This window comes from Notolepis coatsorum, assembly GCF_963971535.1.
Source record: "Notolepis coatsorum genome assembly, chromosome: 15".
In the NCBI taxonomy this organism is placed as follows: Eukaryota; Metazoa; Chordata; class Actinopteri; order Aulopiformes; family Paralepididae; genus Notolepis; species Notolepis coatsorum.
In genome coordinates, this window is record NC_140179.1 from 80,511,465 (window position 1) to 80,538,847 (window position 27,383).

Here is a 27,383-nt window from a genome sequence, read left to right on the forward strand (position 1 = left end):
CCGTTTACATTGCACTACTTTTATTGTCTTTTTTTTTTTTATCTACTTTTTCTCCCATGTTTTTTCTATATTTTCTCCCATCCCAATTTCGTATCATCCAATTCAACCCTCCCCTGTCACGAACGCTGTTTCTTGCCTCCCACAAGCCGGCTGCAATGTGGACTAAGTCATACATAGCACAAGTCCCCTCCGGTACTTGAGGTAACAGCAGTCGCATCTTTTCACCTGCGCAGCTCGATCTCTCAGTGGCGAGGAGTAACGCGTGGGAGGCTCACGCTGCCCCCGACACTTCCTGATTCTACTGCGCAGGCGCACCAACCGACCTGTAGGAGTCACTGTCCACAACGCCCGATCCCCACCCATCAGTTTCCCACCCCCTAATACGGCCAATGTGTATTAGTACGGACGACCAGCTAAACTGAAAACAAATGTGGAGCGCTGGGCTCGAACAGGCAAGCGCCTTGCCCACTACGCCACGTAGCCGCCCCCTTTTATTGTCTTTTATACCTATTCTTATGTCTGCAATTTATGCATTGTTTTTTATTCTGTCAATTGTGTGCTGATTTTATGCCTATGTTCATTTTATACTAATTGCTGTGGGGCACTCTGGACTGCGGTCCATGTGTGAAAAAAGAAAATTACTATATAGATAGTTAATAATATTTATTATTGTTATATTGTAGAAATGTGTGCATTGAGGCTCTGACTCATCTTCTTCTATAGGAATTGATTGTTACGGTCCAACAAAGTCGTCAAATGTGGCAGTACCCCAGAACAGAGACACAGGAGACAGATAAATAAACCAGATTTAATGAAATGGAATACAAGGGTAATAAACAAACCTATACTAATGGGACCTAAGTGGGGGGAGTGTGTGGATTCCAGCGGCAAAGATGTTTATGAGGTGTGTAAGACAGTTTACAGTGAAATGCTTGGTTCTGTATCAGCCCCCTGAGAATGTGCTTCATACAGTAAAAAAGTTAAAATAATTAAGTCCAAACACTATACAAAATATACAATACAATGTAAACTAAAGTACAACCTAAAGTCGTAAAACGTTTTAACAACAGAAATACCATTTCTTAACAAATATATTATTTACGTGTTTTGTCTATGATAGTTTACGATAATTAAGAGCTTGGTCACCTGGAATTGGTCAATAGATATAATCTATTACCTGGTGTCCTACTAAGAGAGTGGTTTCAACAAAATATGATTTAATTTGTCTTTCATTCAGAACCAATTTATTATCCCTTAACTTTACATTCAAACCCGTATTTAACTCATTGTCTGTGAATGCCGACATATCTATTGTTGAATACATTAAAATATTGGCCACATAGTTCTGCTTTTCAAACAAGAAGAAGATATACAGTATGCTTAGAGATTGCGCATGAAAGTTGGTAGGGTGCAGTAAACCATTAAATCCACTAGATGGTGCTACTTGATAGTGAAGGATGTACCAACACTCCACATACAGGCTAGGAATATAATGAAAACCTGAGACCTCTTCCCCTGTGCTACAGTGCCTTTGGATGTTAAATGTATTGTATTGCATATTGGAGATCAATATATAAATTCACTATTGTTTAAACTGTACAGTATGTGATATCATCAATATTTTTGCCCTCAAGACATTTGACTAAGTTGCTTTCAAACATTTACATATATTTCTTTTTATTTACTTATAAAAAATGTACCCAGGGACAGTGCACATTAATCAACATTTTCAGTTTCCACATCAATGTAAATATGACAAAATTAGCTAATGAGCTAGTTTTCATCTGTAGTCCCTGCCTACCATGCATTTGCATTGATATTTAGTCATTTAGATGATGCTATCCAAGCAACTATTCTATTTTACAAGCTATTTTATGCAAAGTCAGCAGTAGGTGTACACTAAGTGCTATTGTTTGTCAACCTGCTTCACTCTGAGTGCATTGTATTGTATTAGCATAGTACATAATTGTAGAAGACAGTAAGAAGGTTCGTTTTAGTTTTTTTTTAATATATTCCAACACCAGCTAGCTATGTCTTATCATCATATTGTGTATTGGAAAACTCCTTTACAATATAATTATTTTCCTCACCATCACCTCTTACCAAAACATCAACTCAGTAAATGTAAAGGTAGAAACAAGTCTAGTAGTCACAGATAATCCGACGCAGTGCTTTTTAAAACACATTATTCAACAATATTGTGATAAACTGAAACCAATCATGGCTACAGGAACCCCCCCCATGTGTGGTGCAAACAGGACAAAATGTGTTTATGAATAACACACAATTTGCGTAAGAATCAGGGGTAAGGGTGGCCAGGTAGCGCAGCGGACTAAGCATCTGTCTACCACCACAGAGACAGTGGGATTGAATCCAGCTGTGGTGCTTCTGGGTTGCGCCGACCGTCCATACTGACACAATTGGCAGTGTCAGCGGGTGGGAAACTTATGTAATGACTGTTTATTACATTATGCATCAAGACTGTTTATTACATTATGCATCTAGACTGTTTATTACATTATGCAGTCTTATGTAATGACTGTTTATTACATTATGCAGTCTTATGTAATGACTGTTTATTACATTATGCATTATGTCATAAACTGATCATCAGCATCAAGCTACTGAGAGAGGTTGTCATTGGATAAGATAAGATAAGATAAGATAAGATATTCCTTTATTGATCCCCTTGGGGAAATTCAGGCATCATAGCAGCATGGGGGGGAGGGGGGGAGGGGTACAGGTAGTAAAACAACACAGTATACAGGTAGTAAAACACAACACAGGCAGTGTAAACAATTTGATCAATATGGTTGTCATTGGAGGACACACCCATAGTATATCTGATCATTTGTTGTATCACCCAGTGGTTAGCTGCAATGTAAGTCAACGTGTGTGTCTCTCTCTCTCTCCCTCTCTGTCTGTCTCTCTCTCTCCCTCCCTCCCTCTCTCTCTCTCTATGTCTCTCTCTGTCTCTCTCTCTCCCTCTCTGTCTGTCTCTCTCTCTGTCTCTCTCTGTCTCTCTCTCTGTCTCTCTCTCTCCCTCTCTATCCCCCTCTCCCTCTCTCTCTCCCCCCCCCTCTCTCTCTCTCTCTCTCTCTCTCTCTGTCTCTCTCTCTCTCTCTCTGTCTCTCTCTCTCTCTCTCTCTCCCTCTGTCTCTCTCAGATAAGCTTCATGGTCATGACGGGAAAGAAACCTATGTTGCTAAAGCAATACAGTAATTTAGGTATTATAAACAATAACAAATTAATAACAATGATCACCAACGTCATTCAAAGCCATTACATTGAATTAGTATATAGAGGGAACAAGTTATAGTGGAATAGAGGCCATCAAACATTTACTACAAGGTGTGTTTTGCATAATGTACTGTATGACAACCATCAATTGTTAGTAATAAAAAATCAGTGACTGTCCAGCTGACTGAGATGGGGAGACTCGGCAGATAGATGGGGGGGGTCTTTGAGGCTTGATGAGATGGGGAGACTCGGCAGATAGATGGGGGGGTCTTTGAGGCTTGATGAGATGGGGAGACTCTGCAGATAGATGGGGGGGTCTTTGAGGCTTGATGAGATGGGGAGACTCTGCAGATAGATGGGGGGTCTAGGCTTGGGGCGATGGGGAGAATTTAGCAAAAAGTTAGATTCAAGTGATCTCTCTCTCTTTCCCCCTCCCTCTCTCTCCCCCTCTCCAGACCTTAGAGCGCATGAGAAGAATGAATTGGAGTTTTACTACAGTGTATAGCGTCTGCTTGCCATGAAGAGATACCCGTGTTCCTTCACAAAGTGGTTTTACGTGAGGTGAATTACAGCGACGGGGGAAACTCTGGAAACTCTTTTACATTCAGGTCATCTGACCGAGGTCGTCCTCGGTGACCGCACGTGCACACGCACGCACACACACACACACACGCACACACACACACACACAGAGGCCTCTTTTGTTCGGGGTTGAATCTTATGCCTCACGTTTGCCCCGGTCAAACGCAATGAGTGTCTGCACTACACTATGCACATGGGATTCATTATCGCATGCTGTAATTTCGTCAGTGGAGGAATCACATACACACACACACACACACACGTGGATGTAGCCTACACACACACACACACACACACACACACACACACACACAGGAGTGGGTGATGTGAGAGCCCCACCCATACGAAAATAAACTATAGTAATAACCTATAGTATTCCTGTGTTGTAATTTTGTTTGTACACCCTAGAGATTTACCATAGAAATACTGTCAGTGGAATGTTATGGTGGATCACCATAGTATTTCCCGTGGTTTATAGAAACTATACAAGTACGACGTAGTATATGGTTATTATTTCTACAGTGATTCACGATGGTATTTCTGTAGTAATTTGCGTATACGGAAAAAACACAGGGAAGCTATAGTTTGACTTTTATCGCCATTTACTCATGTCCTCGTATAAAGACCTCCCCCTGGATACGATTTGGAGAAAGGATGTCCCGGAGTTGGATGTAGATTTTGATTGGGATGCAGTCTGGGAAAATGTTCGGCTATCCTCACGCAACCCAGATCACCAACAGATTAATCTCAATTTCGTTCATAGGACTTATTTAACCCCTAGATGATTGAATCGAATGGGTCTCAGACCTGACTCTCGATGTACTTTGTGTCCAAACGGTGCCACAGGAACATTATGCATATGTACTGGGAATGCCCTCCTGTTGAGATTTTTTGGGAAAATGTTACCTCTCAGCTCTCAGATATTTTCTCTCTCTGACCATACCTGTATCTCCTTCTGTATTGTTATTGAATGATGTCTCTCAATTACCGACCTCTACACATGTGAAAAGACTCATTTTGGCCGGCCTCACAGCCGCCAATAAGTTGATTGCCTCACGTTGGATTCACCCAGACAAACACTGCCCGAAGGTATGGATTCTCACCTATCTTGATGTGATCTATCTGGAGATATCCACTGCACGTGTTGTAGGGGTTAATTAATCTAATATCGCAATTTGGTTGGCTGCTGTGGCAAAGTTAAAAGAACGCATATAAGTTTGGAAATTTTGATTACTGAATAATGTATTGTGTGTGTGACTCACGTTGAGGGCCTTGGGTGAGCGGGGGGGGGGGGGGGGGGGTGGGAGGAGGAGAACGAGCGAGTGTCCATGTATATCTTATGTCTTTTGTGTTTTTTGTATAATTGATTATGTGTATGTTCTGAGCCCCCTTTGGCTTTGGGTCGGATGGTTGCGGGGTGGGGGGGGCCCTGGTTTGGGGCCTCGGCGGATCGTGGTGTTAAAGAGGCATGATGCTTTGACTCGCTAGGGCGCCGGACTCGGGGTCCTCGAGGGTTGGGGATCGTGGCTGCTGTGTATGGTGATGGAGGGGGCTTGGGATGATCACTGTACAGTCTGTCTCAATTATTGTCTTGTCATGTTGTGTTAAGTTATTGTCCTGGGATGTCTTTTTATGTATTATTATTATTATTATTGTATTGTGATGCAAAAATAAATATATATATATATATATATATATATATATCATTCCATTTGGGCTGTGGGGGGTGCTTAACCCTTTCACTGCCACACTACAGAAGGTTAACCCTTTACTATCACACTACCGACGGTGGCAGTGAAAGGGTTAACCTGCTGTTGTGTGGCAGTGAAAGGGTTAACATTCTGTGTATTGTCGCAGTGAAAGGATTAACCGTTTGGTAGTGCGGCAGTGAAAGGGTTAATGTCTGAAGGCATCGACTGAAGGCTTCTTGTCCTCTGCGAAAGCATGCAATTGGTCCACGGTTGGATACATCTTGATATTTGTCTAGTGTGTTCATTAGAGACGGGTGAAATCCTCTTTCAGTGCCTCTGTGCCCGTTTTCTTAGGCAGTTAGCCTCTCTGGTATTAGCGCCATTAGCGTTAGCCACGCTTCTAGGCCTCTTTGCTTTTGGAAGGAATAATACAATTATTTTTAGTTTTTTGGCATTCGACTAAGAGGTTGGCAGTCGACTACGGCTCCTTTCGATCAATTAGTCGACTATTCGAGGTCAGCCCTCCCTAGTTCATATAGTATTTTCATATGGGCTTGGGACATAAATTTTTTTTTGTATCTATGGCCTTAAAGTACTAGATTATTAATGAATTATTTAAAGCCCAGATACGTGATCTTTTCAAAATGACATCAATGTGGAGTTATATTCACGTACGTTCTCGGAGGAGTTTGATCTGTGGATGGAAAGCACGCTGGAACAAACTGTAACATCTGAATACAATTGTGTCTGCTCCACTGTTTACAGACAATACCAACATAAACAAACCTTCTACATCTATAAAATACAGCAAGCAGGGGCACTGGGTGGCGCAGCGGACATTGCGCTCGTCACCAACGCATTAGACACCGGGTTCGACTCCGGCTTGGGCCGGCCGTCATACTGACTCAATTGGCAGAGTTAGCGGGTGGAAGTCGATGGGTGGTAATCTGGACGTTGTGAACAGTGACTCCTACAGGTCGGTTGGGGGATGCCTGCACAGCAGAGACAGGAAAATGGCGGGGGCAGTGTGAGCCTCCCACACGTTACACCTCGCCAATGAGAGTCCTCGCTGGCAGGTGAAAAGATGTGACAGGCTGCCTCCACATGTATCGGAGGAGACATGTGATGCAAGGCTTCTATCCTCCCTACAACCGGCCAGTGGGGGGCATATGCGAGCAACATTCAATACAGGGGAGGGAAGAATTGGCACGGCTAAATTGGGATGGGAGAAAAATAGAAAATGGAGGAGAAAAAGTGGATAAAAAAAAAGAATACAGCAAGCAATTAGGCCTATATACAAAAAAACAAACATATTGACCTGTTTTGTGTTAAGTCCTTGTATCAAGAGCTCAGCCAATCAACTGGGGTATTAAAACATGTCACCAGGGGCTACTCATTTATTTATGTTTGATAATTTAAATGACTATAAATATACTCTAATGACTGGTGACAGGAATGTACTGGGCAGCATATCCTGCCAGGACATCATGGTGATCTGACAATATACCCTGAACAAGAATGATATACAGTATGTCAATTGTCAATACAGTAAAAAAAAAGAGGAGGGCTTCCGATTGGTCAACTGGTGGATTGATTGATGACTGGCTGGGTTCCTATTGGTGTCTCGATGAATGACAGGAACCTGGATCAGAGTAGCAGGTGGAGTGAGTGAGAGAGGGAGAGAGAGAGAGAGAGAGAGAGAGAGAGAGAGAGAGAGAGAGAGAGAGAGAGAGAGATAGAGGGGGGGAAGACACAAAAGGACAAACAAAATGCAACAGCCGCATGCTGGAACGTAACAGTCACTTAAAAGACGATGGTTCAAAAATGGCTTGTGGGTCTCTCTCCACTTGGCAAGAGAGGCGGTGGTTCTTTTATGAGTCTGGGTCAAAAGGGTGACAAACTGAACTCCTCAGATTGGCCCCAGGATGAGAAACAATACGGTATACGCCTATAGTCCTCAAAAGGCCATAGTTTAATCCTGCCACAATGTAGGTTTTTTGGTTACGCCTCACAGAGACAAAACAATCACACACACACACACACACACACACACACACACGCACGCACGCACGCACACACACACACACACACACACACACACACACACACCCACACACACACACACACACACACACACACACACACACACACACACACACACACACACACACACTGTGGTGACAGAGATATGGCTGTTTATGATGTGTGTTTAAGTGCTGCTCTCGCCCAGCGTCTAGTGCTCTTCATTCTAATTCTCCAAATCCTCTTTGTGAAAGTGACGTGGTCGTGCCACTGACAGAAAGCAGGATTAAACCTCATATATAGAGAGAGACAGAGAGAGAGAGAGAGATAGATAGAGAGAGATAGAGAGAGAGAAAGAGAGATAGAGAGAGAGAAAGAGGGAGAGATACAGAGAGAAAGAGAGATAGAGAGCGAGATAGACATAGAGAGACAGAGAGAGATAGAGAAAGAGAGAGAGATAGAGAGAGAGAAAAATAGAGAGGGCGCTTCGTGGGGCACTCAACAGGACAAAACGATGGCACTCCATTCAACTTCCGCCGAAGCCCTCTGGGCTGTGACTGTTTTCAGTCTATCTATTAGTCTAGGCCCCTTTCATGGCTATTCTATGTAATCTTTAAAACGTCCGCTCTCCATTATCATCCGCCTCTCTATGGTGGAGAGCCTCTCCAACGGTCGGAAGACATCAGGACGACAGCCTCTCCACAACAACATCAAGCCCCCGCTGCTGGCATCATTTCCACGACGACACCCTCTCGACAGGAGAATCTCCTAGGTGACGCCCTCTGTTGACACACCTAGAGGTGGCTTGTGCTTTCTCTCCTATAGCAGGTGCACCCTGCAAGGGGATACAGAGGGAGTGGACTACTCTCTTCTCTTCTCTTATTTACTCTTCTCTTCTCTTATTTACTCTTCCTTCCGCCGTGTGGAATTATTTGTGCCGCTTCGTATCTCCTCTCTGAGGGTCAGCGGTCGAATCAACACCAGAGCAGAGACTGTGGGATTTGGATAAGAATGTGTTTTGTTGTGTCTCCAACAAGTGACTCCTCCTTGTACTGTACTCGAACGCCGGGCTCGGGGTCATGGAGTTAATTTGAATTCCTCCTTCCTGTGTGCTGGGTTTAGAGGAGTCGATCCTAGGGCTGAATCTGTTCCAACCTGAAGGCAACTTTTAGCCAGTTGGCATCTCCTCCTGTGACTTGGGTTTTACTTCAAGATCAGATTGACTTGTGGAGTCACAGCAGGGAGGTTAAAGGGCAAAGGTCGAGGATATCGACTTCAGAGGCTCACCTTGGAGTAAAGATGGAGGGGTACGGGTATGAACACTTTGGGACGGATGGAGAAAGGGAGAGCCACCAGGTGGATTATCAGAGAGCCCCGGAGGACACTGAGCCCACCACGCGCACCGACCTCTCCCCCCGAGAAGAGGACCCCTGTGTGCGACTGAGCCCCCACGGCCACGGACACGAGACCGCGGCCCAGCGGTACAGCGCCACGCGCATCCAGGCAGGCTTGGGCCCAGAGAGGTGAGATACTGACGAGAGGAAAGACGAGCTGTCGTTAGGACAGACGGGTGCTAGAATACTACTCCAATCATTAGTTCACCTTGAACACAGACACCCTTGCATTTGACTTTCTTCACAGTGTATCAGAAAAAGGTTTATGTTATTTATTTATTTATTTTTATTTAACCTTTATTTCACCAGGTAAGAAACTTGAGCTCAAAGAGCTCTTTTTCGAGCAACACCTGACATAAAACAACAACAAAACAACCATACAGGACAGTAAATGAACATAGACAAAGGACAAAAAGATTAATATAAAAAGAGCAAGCAGCAGCCCGAGAGAGCAAATGCTTAACCTGAGAAGCATTTGCACACTCCAATATCGGTCAGTAAAAGGTCAGTAATTAGTGTTTTAAAACTGTGCAAAGTAATAAAAGCCTGGAGTTTAACCTATTAACCTGCAATGAGTCTCCTGGCCATTTTCGTTTTCGTTTTTGAGGACTGCATACTTTGCAAACCAAAACAACATACTTTATACTTATAGCACATGCATGAGCCTGGTCTCTTTTGAAATATGACATTCTGAAGTTTCTGATTCCAGAAAGAAAATTCACTTTTAGTGCTAACGTAATAGAGTAACATAGGTCTGAACTTGAGTTGTAAAAAAACTTGTTACTCAAGTTTTTCTGTAGTAGTTAGTAGTCCAAAGGTAGTATTTCCCCAGAAGGTGGTATGGCTTACTAATCCAGACGGAGCCATAGCCTGACGCCTTATGTAGTACATATCCAAATTTCATAAAGATCCATTCAGAAATGAGTGATTAGGAGGAATTTTGGTAAACTGTGTACAAAGAAAAACTCAGTTTCCTCATAGACTTCAATTCATTCGGCTGTTTTTCTCTTACTGTTTTCGTGTTTTAGTTTTGTTTTAGTTTTTTAGATTCATACATGCATGTGGGGTATCATTGGAAAGCCACACTCATTGGCTACAACGATCCACAATCATTTTCGGGATCGGATCTAGATTGACGGAACTACTGGAGCCTGAGTCGGGAGTGGTATTTTGCGCAATACCGTGTACTTTACACAAGCCTCAAATACCGGCATGTAACTCGAGAACCGCTCAACGGATTTTGTCGGATTTCGTCGCTATCGACAGGCAACAAATACGCCTTCATTTCGATACATATATTGTATTACAGAATATGCACACCCGAGCCACTAAGGGTCGCCAAAGTGCCGGTTGCAAAAAGTCCGAAAAACATCCCATATGAGGGACGTTGCGAGATTTTTCAAGTCCATTCCAGGTAAACTGAGCAGAGTACACAAGAGCCCTCTTCTCAAACTCAGTGCAAACTTGTGGGACTGAGGTGGATAGAATGTCCTGAGCTATTATGTTATGTAGCTATTATGTTCAGCTTATACACTACTGGTGTTCATATTTTCATATGACCTCTGTAATATAATATAATAACAGGGACTTGAGTCAGATTGAGGGATAAGAGGTTTGTCCAAACTGTCTGCAATGAACTCCGGACAAAACAATTGTGGAAGTGCAAATAGAAAGCCATGATAATTCAAGTATACAAGTAATATCCAAAACACAAGAAGCTGTACTCATCTTTTGAGCGTGCTTGCCAAAGCAAGCTACATTTCTTTCAAAGCTGATGGTCAAAAGACAAAGGAAGTACGGAAGTACAAAGCAAAGAAACATCGATATAATGTCATGATGTTTCCAACTCCCAAAAGCAATATCAAAAACATAAACAATTATTTAAACGTATTTTGAGCATGCATGTTATGCAGGCTCTCTCATTTCCATGGCTAGCAGCCACCTTCCTTTGCTGCACTTTCACAAGGCTGCATGTAAATAAAGTCCATGGGAGCAGGGTCAATTTACATCTCTCTCAATACTCTCATATTGGTTCGGCTTGCAGAGAGGCCTTTAGCTTGTGTTAAAAATACCCTTGACATAATGTTCTCATTCTGGCATTTCTGCATGCCCTCTCTGCACCGAAGCAGCATGGCGGCACATTCACACAGGGGAAAGCAAACATGGATGAATCAACGGCTGAAAATAGCTACCGTTCTCGCTGACCCATATCTGCGTCGATGACCCACATTAAATACGTTTCAAACATAGATAAGAGAGAAGATCCCCCTGAGTCACCTTGGCTGTCAGGGAACCCTTGCTTATATTTAGTATTTAGCAACCAGAGGGGACTGTGAATATCTTCTGGTTTGGTTAAAGATCACTAGGACTGATGTCATTTATGAGAAGTAACATCTTGAATATCCTGTCTGGAGATGATCAACTTAAAATACCTGTGATGTAATGAGGAATAGCTGCCTTTTGTATTGCTTGGTATAATTGCCACTGGTTTGAGATTGCAGAGATACCAAGTCATATGAAGGAACCAGTTCTTCTGATTTGTTATAGGTATGGGTGACTGGGTAGTATACACCACAGCACACACTGACCAGAAACCAGTTCCTCAGATTTGTTAGGGTTAGGGTGACTGGGTAGTATACACCACACACTGACCAGAAACCAGTTCCTCAGATTTGTTAGACAAGAAGATAGATACAGTACCAATGTCCTCTCTGTGTGTTCAGTATAAAGATATCTGGCTGCAAGCTAGCCTGTAATCATAACTACCTACCTTAAACTATAGTCTACCCATATAACTCTGTATGATAGCATGTACAAAAATGCTGTATATGCTGTATATATATTATTTATATTTACTGTATATATATTTATCCATATCTGTCTGTATATACCTGCATATAATCCTTTTTACATACCTGTAGATATTCCTTACCTACTCTTACTAGTTATACCGCTGGCCAATATGACTTACATAGCCCCTGTATCACTGTACATAATAATACTATAACACTGTACATATATCCGATTATCATTATTACTCAGTAGTACTACTAATTTATATTTAGTCCAGTTTAATCACTTGTACATATATTGTTATTACTGTACAACACTTTACTGTTATATTTGCTCTCTGATTAGATATGCCAAACTTATTTCCGTTGTACTGTACTTGTAGGCCTACTGTCCTGTATAATGACAATACATTTGAACCTAATCTAATTTTAGCAGAAATGAATGGACGTGGATAAGGAGGAGCACTAACCTAGCTGTTGGCCAAACACACCTCTACCAGAGTTTTAAGCTAGGCTAGTGGTCCGTATCCGCTTCCATTAATTTGTGCTAAGCTATGTTAGCTTGCAGCTGGATAGCTTTCTACTGAACACACAGAGAGGAAATTGGTAGCTTGTCTAACTCTGGAGAAGACAGTAAACGCATTTCCCATAATGTTGCCGTGTTCCTTTAACCCAGTGTTTCTCAAAGTGGGTGGCGTGACAGGGGGGGCCTTGAGATTTATATAAAAAAAAAAAAAAAATGATTACAGAAAATTATCACTAAAGTGCTATCTGTTGCAGCTGCACTGTTCTCCATGAAAATACCATTTCTCAAAATCTGAAAATCATTATTTAATAAAACACAGAAAAGGATCACCAAGTTACTCTGGATAAAAAAAACCTTTACAGACAACATTGAGACAAAGCTTCCTGACACATCTCCATCCAAACTCTTGGAAGAACTCTTTGAAATCTCATCTGATACCACCTAGAGAGCTAGTTTCAGAGTGTGGTGCTGAGTACCAAGTTTCAAGTTCAAGTTTCAAGTTTCTTTAATAGTTGTCATACAGAAGTACAGAATACTTTTGTACAAAATGCTTCTTACTGTTGCGCTCCAGAGACTGTGCAAGACAAGATAAGTATGAAATAAAAACATAATAAAATTAGAAGTAAAAAAAAAAGCGGTCACAGTGTTCAGTTTAGACATATGTACAATGTTCGATGCAGAATAGACGTAGTTACCATACAATATACAATACTGTGCAGTGTACTAATATACAATACTATATAGTGCAAGGCAGAAATGGAGAAATGGGACGAGGTGCAATTTAGGTACAATTCACAGTAGGTGTACGAGTTGTAGTGCAAATCCTTTATCAATAAATATAAAGTGTAAGTGTGTTTGTGTGATCTAAAGTGTGGAGAGTGGGTGCTGCAGTGTGTTGTTTGTTTGAGTGAGTGTGTGCGTGTGGGTGTGTGTGCTGTGTGCATTTGATGGTTGTTGCATAGTGATTATTGTTCGTTTAGCGATTATTGTTCGTTTAGCAGCCTGATGGCCTGGGGATAGAAGCTTCTTCTGAGTCTTTCTGTGCTCGCCTTAAGACTCCGGTATCGCTTGCCTGACCGCAGCAGTTCAAAGAGGCAGTTGTTCGGGTGGCTCGAGTCCTTAATAATTCTCTTAGCCTTCCCCTTGCACCGCTTGATGTAAATGTTCTGGAGGGTGGGAAGCCCCCCTCCAATTGTGCGTTCGGCTGAACGTGTCACTCTTTGTAGTCTGCTACGGTCTTGTGCAGTGCTATTCCCAAACCAGGAGGTGATGTTGCCGGTCAGGATGCTCTCTATTGTACATGAGTAGAAGTTCCTAAGGATCTTCTGACTGACTTGGAACTTCCTTAGGCGCCTGAGGAAGTAGAGGCGTTGTCGTGCCTTCTTCACAACACTGTCAATGTGTGTGGTCCATGTCAAGTCCTCGGATATGTGGGCTCCGAGGTACTTGAAACTGTTCACTCTCTCAACCGGTGCCCCGTCGATGCTGAGGGGGCTGTAGTCCTTGACCCCCGACCTCCTGAAGTCCACAATCATCTCTTTTGTTTTGCTGACGTTCAGGGAGAGGCAGTTCTCCTGACACCACTGTGACAGGTTCTCTACCTCTTCCAGGTAGGCCCTTTCGTCGTTGGCAGAGATCAGTCCCACCACTACTGTGTCATCAGCAAATTTGATGATGGTGTTGTTGTTCCGCTGTGCTACGCAGTCATGTGTGTACAGGGAGTAGAGGAGGGGGCTCAGAACACAGCCCTGGGGGGCCCCTATGTTGAGCGTGATGGATGAGGAGGTGCAGTTGCCGGCTCTTACCACCTGGGGTCTGCCCGTCAGGAAGTCCAAGACCCACTGGCACAGGTCATAGTTCAAGCCCAGGTCCCTGAGCTTGGCTATGAGTTTGGAGGGGACTATGGTATTGAATGCTGAGCTGTAGTCGATGAACAGCATTCTCACATAGTTCCCCTGCCTCTTGTCCAGATGTGATGCTGCTGTGTGCAGCACATGGGCTATGGCGTCCTCCGTGGACCTGTTGGGGCGATATGCAAATTGCAGAGGGTCCAGGTTGATGGGGAGGGAGGAACAGATGTAGCCCTTCACTAGCTTCTCAAAGCACTTCATGGCTATGGAGGTGAGGGCTACAGGGCGGTAGTCGTTGAGGCAAGCGGGCGTAGATTTTTTGGGTACAGGGATGATGGTGGACTTCTTCAGACAGGTGGGGATGACAGCCTGTTCCAAGGACAGGTTGAAGATGTCAGTGAATACCGGGGCCAGTTGGTCGGCACAGACTTTTAGGACGCGGCCGGGGATGCCGTCCGGTCCTGCTGCCTTCCTGATATTCACTTTTTTAAAGATCCGTCTCACCTCATGCTCTGTTACCCTGAACACTGAGTCTCCATCAGCAGACCCCCCCCCCCCCCATTGCCGTGGTTTGTAGGCTGGTGTTGTTATTCACAGCCTCAAACCTCGCATAGAAGGAATTGAGATCATTTGCTAAGGAGATGTCACTGTTCAGTTTGAGGGGGGTTCCTTTGTAGTCTGTCATTGTTCTGAGGCCCTGCCACATGCCTCTAGAGTCAGCCTGTTCAAACTGAAGTTCAACTTTATCCCTGTAACGCCGTTTTGCCTCTATTACTGCTCTCCTGACGTTGTATCTTGCCATCTTGTGTTCTTCCATGTTGCCTGTCACCAGCCCGGTGTTGTATGCTGATGTGCGCACTTTCAGAGCCTCACGGACGGATTTGTCTACCCAGGGCTTTTGATTTGGGTAGATTTTAATTTTGGTGGAGGGGATTGTTTCTTCTACCTGAGTACAGACATAGTCAATCACCGTTTCGGTGTATTCGTTAAGTATCTCATCTCATGGCCCACCAAGTATCTCATGATGCAGCAGTTAAGGTGTTGATACCATTCAGCACCACATACAGTATCTGTGTGAAGCTGGCTTTTCATCCATGACAGCTCTGAAAACAAAATATAGGGCCAATTTGAAAGGTCACGATATTGGTGTTATTTCAATCAATTTAAACATGGCCCATTTCATGACTATTTTGTTGGGGCGAGGGGGGGGGGCCCAAAATATTTTGGTCCGCCAAAGGGGGGCCTGACAGAAAAAGTTTGAGAAGCACTGCTTTAACCCATTGTAGGCCTACATTAGGTCTGTTTTTATAGAATATATCCTCTTCTTTGTGCATGTTTAATGTCTAATGGTTTTGTGCTTGCGTCGCTTCATATATAGAATCATCGTGAAAACGGTTGTATAACACATTGATCACATAAGCAATAACACACAAGATAAAAAAAAGTATTTTGTTTTAAAGACCCTATCTTCCTGTAACCTGCCAGATGGTCTTTGCAGCTGCCGTGCAAGGTTAATTTCCCTGTACCAGGCCTCAAGCTAATACTAGCCTACACAGGCCTCCAATTGTGAATTTATTTGAATCATGAAGACTTATTTCAGCTAAGCCGTCAACTCAATTTCACCAGTTAGCTCTCTACTACAATCTTGGGACTTTTCTGTAGGTAAAGTAATCCCATTTTGTCAGTGCTTGGACATACAGGCCTATAGTGCATTATGCAACCCACCTGGATTCAAATCCCGGGCCTCCGCATGAAAGATGAGACAAAAAAATCACCTACTCGTCAGGGACGTGCACATGACTTTAGAGGGGCAGGTGCTCAACGGCTGAAAAGGGCACTATACCTGTGTGTGTTTTAACCGAGCGTGTGTAGCGTGCAAGCCAGATTTTTAAGGGCCCTTTTCGGGCGGGGGGGGGGGGCCCCTTTTTATGCTTTTTGGGGGGTTTTGGTGATGAAATATTGAATATTGAACTATAATAATCAGAGCAGGAGCTCACTTATCCCTGAAAGACACTTTTATCACTGACTTAAAAGGCCCATACATCTCCATAAATGTTCAGGGGGGAGGGAATAAGTGCTTACCCTACAGACCCCAAGAAGTATTCTGTATTGTTTAATATAAATGCCTTTTTTATTCCAATCCCGATTTGTATTTGAGATTCCCAAATCCCATCGGACTTGACTTCTTCGTGTCCCTCAGTGAGTGTAATACCAGCATTCAACTGTATGCGCCACAGCGGTTTCTATCATCATCTTCATCATCACCACCCACGCTATGCATAAAATATATAGGTCCGCGGAGAGGCACGGTGAGGAGGCCGTGCAAACTGCAATGGAATATGGGGCATCTCTCTCTCTTTACCGAATATTTTGATTCTATCCTGACATTTTTCAGTTGGAAGGGCAGTCTATATGCGTAACAGCAAAGGGCACTTTTTTTTACGAGGCTCAAAAGGGCAGGTGCTCAAGCACCCCTTGGGCTCTATGTGTGCACGTGCCTGTGTCAGTCCAAGGCGCATCATCTTGACCAAGGGAGATATTAGGCCGATACTCGGCTTCATCAGGCTTCTATACGCACTCTTTGACCTCCTCCTGCCCACATGCAACGGTCAGCACCACTGTGTAACCCATCTGGATTAGAATAGGGATAAACTGCATGGAACACCAAAAACCTTCCTGTGTCAGCCAAAGGGGCATCCATCCTGTCCGAATAGGACTACTAGGTAGTAGGTACAGGTGTACTTTTCCATCGTAAACAAACTTAAATTTTTGCTTCAGTCTGCAGACTCAAGCACTGGCATCTCTAGCCAACAGTAGTTATCTGAGGAATGCGTGCCTGTGTGGGGCTAGACCACATGATTGTTCATCTAGGAGGGCTTGTCTCATGCGTGTGGCCTGTCAAGTCCTAATGTCGCAGCATTAACCCTTTGATTGATTGAATTGATTGATAACTTTATTAACAGATTGCAGAATGGGTACAGACTAGTACAGTACAGCTCAATACGTACATTGGAGGTGGTTGGGTGGGTGGGGGGTTGGGTAGGAGAGGTGGGTGGAGGACACTGTACAACTGTACAAGCAAAACTGTACATTGGAATATTGACAAAACCATACTTGGTCATTTACTGTACATTGGAGGGGGTTGGGTTAGGACATTTACAGGGGCCAGTATCGAATTGCAGTCTCCCGTAGGTGTTCTTTGAGAGTGGTTTTGAAAGTGGGTAGTGATTCACATTCCTTTACAGCTTTGGGTAGGGCGTTCCACATTGATGTGGCATAATTGCTAAACGTGTTTAGTCCCTTGTTTGAGCCGAATCTGGGTTTAAAATGATTTGTGGAGCTCCCTTTCACTGCGGCCACGCGACAGCTGGTTAACCCTTTCACTGCCACACTACCAAAACGGTTAACCCTTTCACTGCGACAATACACAGAGGGTTAACCCTTTCACTGCCACACGACAGAAGGTTAACCCTTTACTATCACACTACCTTCTGTCGTGTCATGTCCGTGAAAGGGTTGACAGCAGCAGTAGGTGAGAGAGAGGGTTGGCTGATCCTTGTGACTGAGAGGAGGAGGAGGAAGAGGAGGAGGAGGAGGGATGTGGTGACGAGTAGGCGGGTGCTGCCAGCAGTACATAACACAGACACGCTGTGCCAACAAGCAAGCGACAGCTAGGCAATCAATCTGGTGTTTTACTGCCACAGTTAGAGAGAACAGCACCGATCATCATCCATTTCACATATAGAGTTGTTGGGCGACTGTCGTTAAACAACAACAACAACAACAACAACAACAACAACGGTTCGGTTGCTTTTCAAAGTAGTAGGGACGTTTTGTTCATCATCGTTTTTAGATCCACTTCATCCTCCTCCTCCTCCATCGCACAGCTGGACAGTTCCTCCTTCTCTCTGGGAACGTGGTCACCGTGTGCATCATCATCATCATCATCACCATCACCAGGTACTGGGTTAAGTTAGCTCGGGGAGCCACAGACAGCAGGGTGGGGGAGTCAGTCTTGTGTGTAATGTTCTCTATGTTCCAGTAACTCAACTATAGGGAGTGTTGTGTGAAGAAGGTCCAGCATCGAGCTAGCAGCGTCTCAGTGAGTTAGCCGCGGGGCTAGTGATGCTAAGCTAAAGCTAAGCTAGCACATGTCTGGCACATGACTTCTGGATCTCAACCCTCAACCTGCAGCGTGGCACTATCTCCAGATAATATACACACCACCTCACAGTCTCTGTTATATTCTAACGTCGTATATATATATATGTTATCGTTATAGCCATCGCAAGGTATGTGTTTATTCGGCGTTTGTCTTGGTATTTTTAATACATTGGGTTGTTGTGGAAGATAACGTTCTACATGTAACCACAGGTGACATTAGGTGAGACATCATGCACGTTGTGTGGCATATCTCTCGCCGGTGATTGTGTTCACAATGCTTTGCTTTCAGCGGCTGTCTGCTTGCTAGCTATGCCTATAGCTGATGATGATGTTCATGTTTTTATACCCATTCTCTCTGTGGCTATAGGTGGCTAACGTTATTACCGTCGGTAGTGTGATAGTAAAGGGTTAACCTTCTGTAGTGTGGTAGTGAAAGGGTTAACCTTCTGTAGTGTGGTAGTGAAAGGGTTAACCTTCTGTAGTGAAAGGTTAACCTTCTGTAGTGAAAAGGTTAACCACCTGTTGTGTGGCAGTGAAAGGGTTAACCTTCTGTAGTGTGGCAGTGAAATGGTTAACCGTTTGGTAGGGTGGCAGTGAAAGGGTTAACCTGCTGTTGTATGGCAGTGAAAGGGTTAACCTTCTGTAGTGTGGCAGTGAAAGGGTTAACATCAGTTCCTTGCACAACCATGTCACTGGCATGGCCAGTGTGCTGTTTTGTTGTTGTTGGGGGTGGGGTTTGCATTACGAGGGCATTGTTTACTGTGTGTGTGCGTGTGCACACTGTGTATGTTACACGCAGCTATCTTAATGTAGATACTGTTCCCACAATGTAGGTCACCAGGCCACTGGATGATACTAACCAAACCTACAAGTAAAATGTTCATTTCCCAAACATTTCATTTTCAAATATGCTTTGCTGTGTTTTATAGACCTTTTCGTATTCATGTGCTTTATTTTTCCGGGGCTGTTGTCTCCAAGTGCCCCCCCCCCCCCATAGCACCACCAAGCTAAAATGGCAAACCTGTCTTATACATGTTAGTGTGTCACCCATATTTTCTTTTCAAGCGTACCGATGACTGCTGCAAAACGTCATCACGCCATCACGCCGTGTCTGTGTGTTTTGCAGTGGGTTATTCTCATTGTGTACATCTGGAGAAATGCGCCCGATTGTTTAGTCTTTTGACGCCAATGCAGAATTCATTATCTCACACAAGGAGATGTTTATTTTCTGCTTCGCGCAGGTGCGCACTGCCTGGGCTAGATGTCGGGTGTTGCTATGGTTATGTCTCTGGTACTTGGAAGGTCATGAAATCTTGTCATCAATAGGGTGTCTATTTCCTTTACACCGACTGCCTCCTTTGACTGGCTTCAGCCTTCAGCTATATTTCACATTGTCTACCTTGGACTACAGTGTATTTCTCCTCTCCATTTGACAGCATGGCAGACTACCTCATCAGTGGCGGTACGGGCTACGTTCCAGAGGACGGGACGTCTGCTCAGCAACTGTTCTCCATTGGAGATGGACTCACTTACAAGTAAGTTAAAATTGCATCTTCGAAGGCTATGCACTTTTGTTTTTTGCTCAATCTCATTCTCAGTAAAGAAATTGAATCATTTAAAAGTACGGTCTCGTATTTTCACAAACCTCATCCGAGTGCGACGTGCGCCGGGCGCTTTGTAATGGCAACACATTTTGAACCAGCAGATCTGACCAACAGTGTGTTGTCTCCGATGGTCAAACGGCTGAAGAGCTATGCTCAAAAGGGGACGGGTTGACTTACAAGTGAGTAGAACGGTCAAATTCTAACCATTTTGACAATTTAATGATAAGAATCTCTGTCAAATGATGAGTTTCATCAGGGGAAGCATATAATGTTCCTGCTAAAGTTCCCTTAATAAGAAAACACAATTTTTTTTTAATATATATATCTTAACCCTGTATATGGCGGTATATCAAAATAAATGAATGGAGTGGGTAAAGTGATGTTTGAATGCTGAGATTAATCTTGGTCTTGGGGATGATATTTGCTTCCAGTAATAATGTGACTGACTTATTAACTGCCATTGGCCCCTTTCACACATGCACTCTGGACACAATGCCCTTAGACTCGGGAGCATCATTGCCTGACTCCGTTCACACATGTAGCACGGACCGCCTGCCATTCTCTGTGACGGACATGTGTTGCATATAAAGTTACTCCACTTGGTTTAGGCAAGGGGTGCTACCTAGCTCGAGCCATTACTCAGTACAGGGTGAAATAAGCAACGGACGCTGTGCTGTGCTGTACAGTGCCACAAACTGGATTTTACACACACACGCTCTCTGCAGTCTCACTCTCTGCAGTCTCGCTCTCTGCAGTCTCGCTCTCTGCAGTCTCGCTCTCTGCAGTCTCACTCTCTGCAGTCTCGCTCTCTGCAGTCTCGCTCTCTGCAGTCTCGCTCTCTGCAGTCTCACTCTCTGCATGCTCCTCCACACTGTCACTTTTTGGAACATATTGGCAGCACCTCGTGAACTCGCCCAAATATTTATCACAAATGTGTCTTTTCCTTGGTCCAGAAGGAAATTGAAGATGACACAGGATATACATATTATTCAAAACCTATACCTTTTCATTTAACTATCGGCGGGAAAAGGCCAACTATATGCAACATTGTTGCGTATGGAACATGGTTAGTCTACGTTAATCAACACGCAACACTCGCTCGCTGTGGGTTCTGCGGACAATGATCTGCTTGTATTCTCACATGGGCTCAGTCGGTCATTACGCTCGGGACTGGAGAGACGGGAGGATAAACTATATGAGGAATAATTAGAACATTTGCTTTCGCATCATACTCCGAACATGCTCCGATTTATTGTGCAGTTAAGTTCAGTAGTCCAGTGCATGTGTGAAAGGGGCTATTAAGAATTGCCTGTTGCGTGATTCTTGAAAGTTTTTCCTGTCAAGCGAACCTCTTTAACCTGCTAGCTCTCACCATGTTCTCACTAACTCCTCACGAGCATGCTGGTGACTGGATGTCTTAACTAATCCCCCCCCCCCCCCCTTGTTTATTAATCCTCATAAGCACTTTCTGTTTTCCATCTCTTTCACAACAATTTCACAAGGCAAGGCGTTGTGTTTCTCCATTTCTATGGTGGTCACAGTGGGCTTTAATCATGCAGTTTCAGAGCTTTGCCTCATGAATGCACTTTTGTCAGGTCCTAAAGTCCCTATATATCAGACCGGCACATTCGGGTACTTTGGCTCTACTTGCAAATCACGCCTATGGGGGGGCGGGGGGGACACGCAGATGCTATTCATGTAGATTGCTATTATATTTGGTCTGTACAAAAACTGATAGCAGGACATTTAAATAAAAATAGAAAAAAAAACATTTGTTTTATCAGTGGATCGAGTTATGTCAAACATACTTTCCAACACTGCATGCCATCAAGCTTTTGCATTATTGTGTAAAGTCATGCTGCGGGCATGTCCCTTCAGGCTTCCTCCATTTCAGTGGAAGGGAATTTCCCCATTTCCCTACCTGGACATTTGCTATCGTGCTGCTTATAAAATCTCTGGGTGACCCAACACTTGAGGTAATTACTATTTCTGGGACTTGACAGTCTTAGGCATGAATTACGCTTGATTGTTTTTGTCCTAAAGTTGTAGTTTGTAAATAAACGTTGCCTATACCCTGTTTACACTCAAAGTCTTGGCAATCGCAGCACAGTGCTAATGACACGCTGCCGGTCTGATGACACACTGCCGGTCTGATGTATTGCCAATAGGGGTGTACCGATACGTGTATTCGTCCCGTGAATTTACGGTATGGGCTTGACGGTGCGGTACGTGCAGCCATACGAAGAATACGTCTCATACCACTAGGTGAAACTAGGGTTGCACATTTTACAAATCTATGCTCAATATCTTTACTTTACACTGGCTTACATTGATCTTTAATGTTGAATATTAAGCTTTTATTGCCAAATTTAGATGATGAATAAAACGTTGAAGCTTGTAAACACACGCACGATGACAAGCGGACAGACCATAACAACGCGCACTGACCCTCTGCATTGCAGGCTGTTTCTCCCCTCCCCTTACTACAGGTGTCGGGTGTCCCTCCAGCAGGGTCATTACAATTTTACAGTTGTCTTTCGGTTTCTTGTTCGCCCAATAATGTTAACCAATGGAAAGACACACACACAGACACGCACCAAGTTGGTGTGTCACCAACACACACGCCAACTATCTCCCGCTGACATTTTCTCACAGCTGATTGAGAGGGGAAAAAAGCAATACATACTTTTCCGGACTGATCATCTGAGCTCCTCTCCAGTTGAACTGCTACTGTGTTTAAATCCAAAATATTGATAAATCCTCTGCCATTTTTGTGTAACATGTCATCTGTTCTCAAGTCTTCAGTCTCAGCTTCATGTGCAGTTAAATCCTCTCTACAAGTGAAACTGAAAGCAGTAGGCAATTAATTTACTCGGTGGATGCCTGAAGTTGAACACAGAACGACACCAGTATCACTGACTACCACGCCAAGCCTGTAGAAAATTATTCTATTTAATAAAATAATTATTATAAATATGTTTTTCCTGTTGTACCGAACCTTGACCGCAATACCGAGGTACGTACCGAACCGTGGCTTCTGTGTACCGTTACACCCCTAATTGCCAATGCTAAAAATGCTTATTCACTCATTCCTCTGTCTCTGCCGTTTTTAAAGTACATTACAGGCTAATGTAGGTGCCACACATTGCATCAACATTGTCAAAGGGGTTTAAAAGAACACGCTGACATTAGTCCAGAGTTGGACAAGAAGATGCAAGTTAGCCTATCTTAGCACAAATTAATGGAAGCAGATACGGATCCGCTAGCCTAGTCCTGGAGTTTTAATGAAAGCGTCTTAACGAGCGTCTTCTGCAGAAAGGCCTCAAACTATATCTGAACAAATTGAACATTGCATTAAGACTTGTCTGCAGTCTGATTTTGTCACAAGTCCATTTTCAAGGTATTTGACCTGAAACGCCTCATACCCTTTAAATCTTTTTACTTGATGAGATGCTCCCTCCATTGAAGAAAGCCAGAGCACTAGTCTTGGTTTCCAACAGTCGGCCTAATTGAATACAAAACGTAGTGGCGTAATTGTGTGTGTGTATACGATTGAAATGTCTCTCTGTGCTGTAACGAAGTGCATCGTGCCTCAAGGGAAGGCTGGGCACATGACTAGCTTAAGGAACTATCATGTGAGGTCCATTGGGGGGGGGGGGGGGGGGGCACACAATCGGAGGAGGGATGAGGCACACAATCAGGTGGGATGAGGATGAAAGAATTCCAATCTTGCATCTTGATTGATATGTGTTCGGTGCAAGAATTACTAACGTCTTGACGCAACAAGAGCCCAAATGTTAGTTACTTTTTGTTACCAAATAAAGATGATCTGTGTGGCTAGGGTTGGGTACCGTTCACATTTGAACCTGTGAATCGATACCGGTACCCGACGGTACCTTTTTTCTGTACTTTAGTGTAAATGTAATCTACCTACCTCAGTTGTAAAAAATGTGTCCAAACTTCTAATTATTTATTTGGAACAATTTGTTAATATATATATATAATATTGCAGCAAGCGTTGTCTGCATCTAGCTTTGTTTTTTTTATCTACTTTTTCTCCCATTTTCTATTTTCTCCCATCCCAATTTCGTATTGTCCAATTCTACCCTCCCCTGTCTCGAACGCTGTTAGACCATGCCTCCCACTGGCCGGCTGCAATGTGGACGAAGCCTTGCATCACGTGTCCCCTCCGGTACACGAGGAGGCAGCCATCGCATCTTTTCACCTGCACAGCGCGATCTCTCAGCGGCGAGGGTCTGAGTGGGAGGGACACGCCGCCCCTGTTGCTTCCTGATTCTGCTGCGCAGGCGCGCCAACCGACCTGTAGGAGTCGCTGCCCACCAGCTTCCCACCAACGCTGCCAATTTGTCTTAGTATGAACGACCATCCAAGCTGGTAGCAATGCCGAGAGCTGGGCTCGAACCCAGCATCTCCTGCACTAGTGGCGAGCGTCTTGCCCACTGCGTCACTTAGCCGCCCTGCATCTAGCTTTGTAAAGTGTAACCACACTTGCGACTGCTTTGTTGTTGTTGAATCAAGTCAAATCCTAGGTAAGCGTGTTGTGTGTTGATGTGAACGTGCGGCACACTTCATAGGTTTCGTTTCGCGGTAAACGAAACGTTGACGTCATCGTCCTAAAGAAAATGTGTACATTTTTTACCAAAATGTGGCACCGGTGGATCTCGCATGAATCACTACTCTGTAGTACCGACATTCGGTCGATCCCCTTAACACTTTGGCTGCCATGAAACGTGTTTAGACGTCATTGCCGGCCATGCTCAAGTTGCCGGAGGACGCTGTACAGCGTCCTTATATCAATATTTCAAAAATCTGCGATCGGATTCATATGTCCCCTCCGCTGGCCTGAGATCCACCAGGAGGACCCACTGAGCTCTCTGGCGGTTCAGGAGCGCCATCTGGTGGCCGATCGGCGCAATCGCTTAAACAGGAAGTGGCATAGAGGTTGTGCTGGACGTCCGTATTACTTCCGGGCACTCGCTATAGGTCCCGGCATTCTAGCTCGTCACAATACACAGTGATCGATTGCCAATAACTCGATAAACAACATGATTTGGACGTATATACCATTATACAAGCTGGAGATGGACCGGGTAAATCTACATCCCATAATGATCAGATTTCTACTCTACGATGATCGCCCAACGGCGCGCGGAGACTGGGGTGAGTTTTAGCGTGTAACGTTACCGTCTTCGATACTAACTGCTATTATCAACATTTGACCCACATTAGATGATTGGTATAACGCTGCGGAATTATAAACGCCCCCTAGCCCATCCGGTCAACATCAGATGACGTGTAGTAACTTCTAGAAGTACGTCTAGTTGGAATTTTTTATATCGCGCTGATTGCCATAAAACTGTATTGCATCATCAATATAATGCATTTGGGGCTATAGATCACGTTCTGGAGAAAGCTGCAGAAAGAGATGAAAACATACTTATACATTAGACCATACTTTACTATGAATATGTGAATGAAAAAGTTTAACGTTGCTACACAATGAACAATACATATAGGACTTTGAATGGGCCCTAATAATGGCAATGTAGCAATAGAATTTAAAAAGTTATAGCCATGCAAAGAAGGGGTACTTCTCCATAGACAAATAGAGCCGGCAACCTATGGTATATCATGAATTTAACCCAAGGCAACCAAAGTGTTAAAAGTACCGTATTCGGTACCCATCCCTATGTGTGGCTCTTCCAGCGCTCCTCTTTGATAATCGCTGTGGTCCTATTTTGAGATCGCCAGGACCTCCTGTTTGTAACCGCTTGTAGGGTGTGTGTACTTGGGATGGGCAAAACTCATAAAACGATTCGATAGTCACTGGGAACTATTCGAATACTAATCGACACACGTTAACATATGATTTTGTTTTTACCTGATAGCCAACGTGACATAATCAAACAAGTAAGTACAACTTTATTTGTATAGTGCCCTTCTCAGCACGAGTGCACGGAGTGCTTCACAGCATTTTTTAAAACATCAGTAGAAAATACAAGAAAAATACACGTGGGAAAAAAAACAACATAAAAAATTTGCTAAAACACTAGAATAGACAACGAAAAACTAAAACAAAAACGAGAACAAAACAGACATGAACAGAGAGAAAACGGCTATGAGTGTTTAAAAGGCCTGCCTTGCCTTTTTAACACTTTGAGCGCCAGACCCGAGTGTAGTCGGGTTAACTCGCCGAACGTTCGGCGCCAGACCCCCGAGTATAGTTGGGTTTTGGTCGTTATTTCTTTTATTCGCTATTTCCATTCATAATCCATCAAGGGAGCCTGATATCATTGGGAATGGGTCTGAGATCGCAAACTTCCAATACCGCCACCTGCCGCCTTGCGGCCGCTATTGCACATCCTTGGAAACTCTGGCTTGGTCTGTCGTCGATCTAAAAAGTCCGGTCCGGGTTTTCCTAGTCGGGCAGGAGTAGCGTTTATAACACATGGATTGAGGATAATCAAGCACTCCCAGTTCATGTTCTTTGGTGGATTATGTTGGCAACACGATCGACATCAATACTTGGAATGGCGATCAGATAATTGGAATATTCTTCTTGGAGCTCATCCTAGTCATGTTAAGGGCTATATGGTATCAATCTAGCATTGATCGAAGAATCCCTTCCCCGCGTGTGTAATGTACTGTGTAACGTATTCTGTTGGTGACGATCGAAGCATAGAAACCCCCCCCCCCCACCCTTTCATGCATGCATGATAAAACATAATACCGATAATATAGCGTTGATTGATTGTTGATCCAGGCGAGGAACGCCACGGTTTCTAGTGAAATACACTAAACGCTGTATAGCGGCGTTTCCTGGGATTAGACAGAATTACTCTAAAACTATACTCATATTCACCACGGTATAAAACGGGAATGTATGGATGAGAAAATTATTTCTTTTTCACAAATTGAACAATAGATACTCAATGTCAAATGGGCAATAGTTGTATATCCATAGCTATGATATTTAATATAGTTTTAGCCCTGCAAACACCGCCATATATCCCTATTCTTTAAAGCGCTGGCATTCTTACCACACGGCCCACAGCGACCTCTGGCGCTGAAAGTGTTAAAGATGAGCTCTGAGGGAGCGGTGTTCAGGGCTAAAGGGAGGGCGTTCCAGAGCCTTGGGGCTGCAGTCACTGCAAAGGCTCTGTCCCCCTTCTGTCTTGAGTCTGGTCCTGGGCACCACCAGGAGCTCCTGATGGGAAGACCTGGTCCTGGGCACCACCAGGGGCTCCAGATGGGAAGACCTGGTCCTGGGCTACACCAGGAGCTCCTGATGGGAAGACCTGGTCCTGGGCTCCACCAGGAGCTCCTGATGGGAAGACCTGGTCCTGGGCTCCACCAGGAGCTCCTGATGGGAAGACCTGGTCCTGGGCTCCACCAGGAGCTCCTGATGGGAAGACCTGGTCCTGGGCTCCACCAGGAGCTCCTGATGGGAAGACCTGGTCCTGGGCACCACCAGGAGCTCCTGATGGGAATACCTGG

At 44.2% G+C, this 27,383-nt stretch overlaps 1 protein-coding gene across 6 annotated transcripts in view; it reads left to right on the forward strand.

Annotated features, from left to right (window-relative positions):
- The first annotated feature begins 9,017 nt into the window (after positions 1-9,017).
- Positions 9,018-27,383, forward strand: part of LOC311241381 (inosine-5'-monophosphate dehydrogenase 1b) — a 64,342-nt gene continuing 45,976 nt past the window's right edge. The window contains exons 1-3 of one of the 6 annotated variants that reach the window (XM_084330180.1): positions 9,018-9,058; positions 19,698-19,796; positions 19,964-20,044. In XM_084330180.1, coding sequence (XP_084186306.1) covers positions 19,699-19,796; positions 19,964-20,044 — 179 coding nt within the window. In that variant the 5' untranslated portion in view covers positions 9,018-9,058; position 19,698. Of the gene's footprint in view, positions 9,059-17,753; positions 18,058-19,697; positions 19,797-19,963; positions 20,045-27,383 lie in introns of those variants that run through there. The other 5 variants (XM_084330181.1, XM_084330183.1, XM_084330184.1 and 2 more) reach the window with 5 other exon arrangements.